The sequence below is a fragment of the Emiliania huxleyi genome, assembly GCF_000372725.1.
Source record: "Emiliania huxleyi CCMP1516 unplaced genomic scaffold EMIHUscaffold_10839, whole genome shotgun sequence".
NCBI lineage: Eukaryota > Haptophyta > Isochrysidales > Noelaerhabdaceae > Emiliania > Emiliania huxleyi.
Genome location: NW_005201889.1, coordinates 1 through 1,069, shown reverse-complemented (window position 1 = coordinate 1,069; position 1,069 = coordinate 1). Strand labels below are relative to the sequence as shown.

Genomic DNA, 1,069 nt, shown 5'->3' with positions numbered 1-1,069 from the left:
GAGCACCGGATCGAGGCGCTGGTGCGCGCGGTGGAGATGCAGGGCGGCGGCGTGCGCGCCTCGCGCGTCTTAGTCAAGTGGGAGGGGCTGCCGCCCGAGGAGGGCACGTGGGAGCCTCGCAAGCACCTGCACCCCGAGGCGCTCGCTGATTTCGAGTGGGGTCGCGCGCTGCCGTTCGCGCTGTTCGAGCTGCTCGAGCTCGCGCCGCACGCGCCGCTGGAGGTGCTGGCTCGCGAGGGCCTCCTGCCCGTGCCCGAGCGGGAGCTGAGCGAGACGGAGAGCGACGGCGAGGGCGAGGACGGAGGCGGCGGAGGCGGCAGTGGCGGCGGAGTCGGCGACGAAGAGAAGGCGGAGAAGGCGGCGGAGACGGCGGGTGGGTGTGCGGAGAGCGGCGGGGGCGAGGGCGAGGGCGAGGGCGAGGGCGGGGGCGAGGGCGAGGGCGGGGGCTAGGGCGGGGGCGAGGGCGAGGGCGAGGGCGGGGGCGGGGGCGAGGGCGAGGGCGAGGGCTGAGGGTTGCGTGGCAGGGGAGGAGTGGCTCTCGGACGGGCACGAGCTGGTCGGGCAGCGGGTGGCGCGGCTCTTCCGCACCGGTGCCTTCCGAGAAGCTTCCTCGCCCACACACCACCGCACCCGTTCGAGAAGCTTCCACGCACCACCACCGCACCCAGCTTGCCGGATGCCTGCCAGAGCCTCCTCCCCTCTCCCGCCACCGCCGCCCTCGGCTCGCGTCTCCCGCCACCGCCGCCCTCGGCTCGCGTCTCCCGCCACCGCCGCCCTCGGCTCGCGTCTCCCGCCACCGCCGCCCTCGGCTCGCCTGACCCGCTGCTTGCCCGCCGCCCACCTCCCGCCGCCCCGCCGCCCTCAGACTCGGACGAGGAGCGCGTCGTGCTCGGCACCATCGCCTGCTGGGCGAGGGAGGACGAGGAGGCGGGCGACGAGGCGCTCTTCCGCTGCAGACACGACGACGGCGACCAAGAGGACCTCGACGAGGGGGAGGCGGTCGAGGGCGTGGCTTGCTACCGCGCCCTGTTAGCGCACAGCGGCCGGCACCACCCACGATTCCTCAGGT

At 75.6% G+C, this 1,069-nt stretch overlaps 1 protein-coding gene across 1 annotated transcript; it reads left to right on the top strand.

Moving 5' to 3' along the window:
* Positions 1-36: 36 nt before the first annotated feature.
* On the top strand, positions 37-1,028 carry EMIHUDRAFT_260339 (hypothetical protein; the record flags this gene model as incomplete). The annotated part of the gene is made up of 2 exons (XM_005792283.1): positions 37-222; positions 877-1,028. Coding segments are annotated over 2 exons (338 nt in total), but the record flags the coding sequence as incomplete, so codon positions are not given.
* Positions 1,029-1,069: the final 41 nt, after the last annotated feature.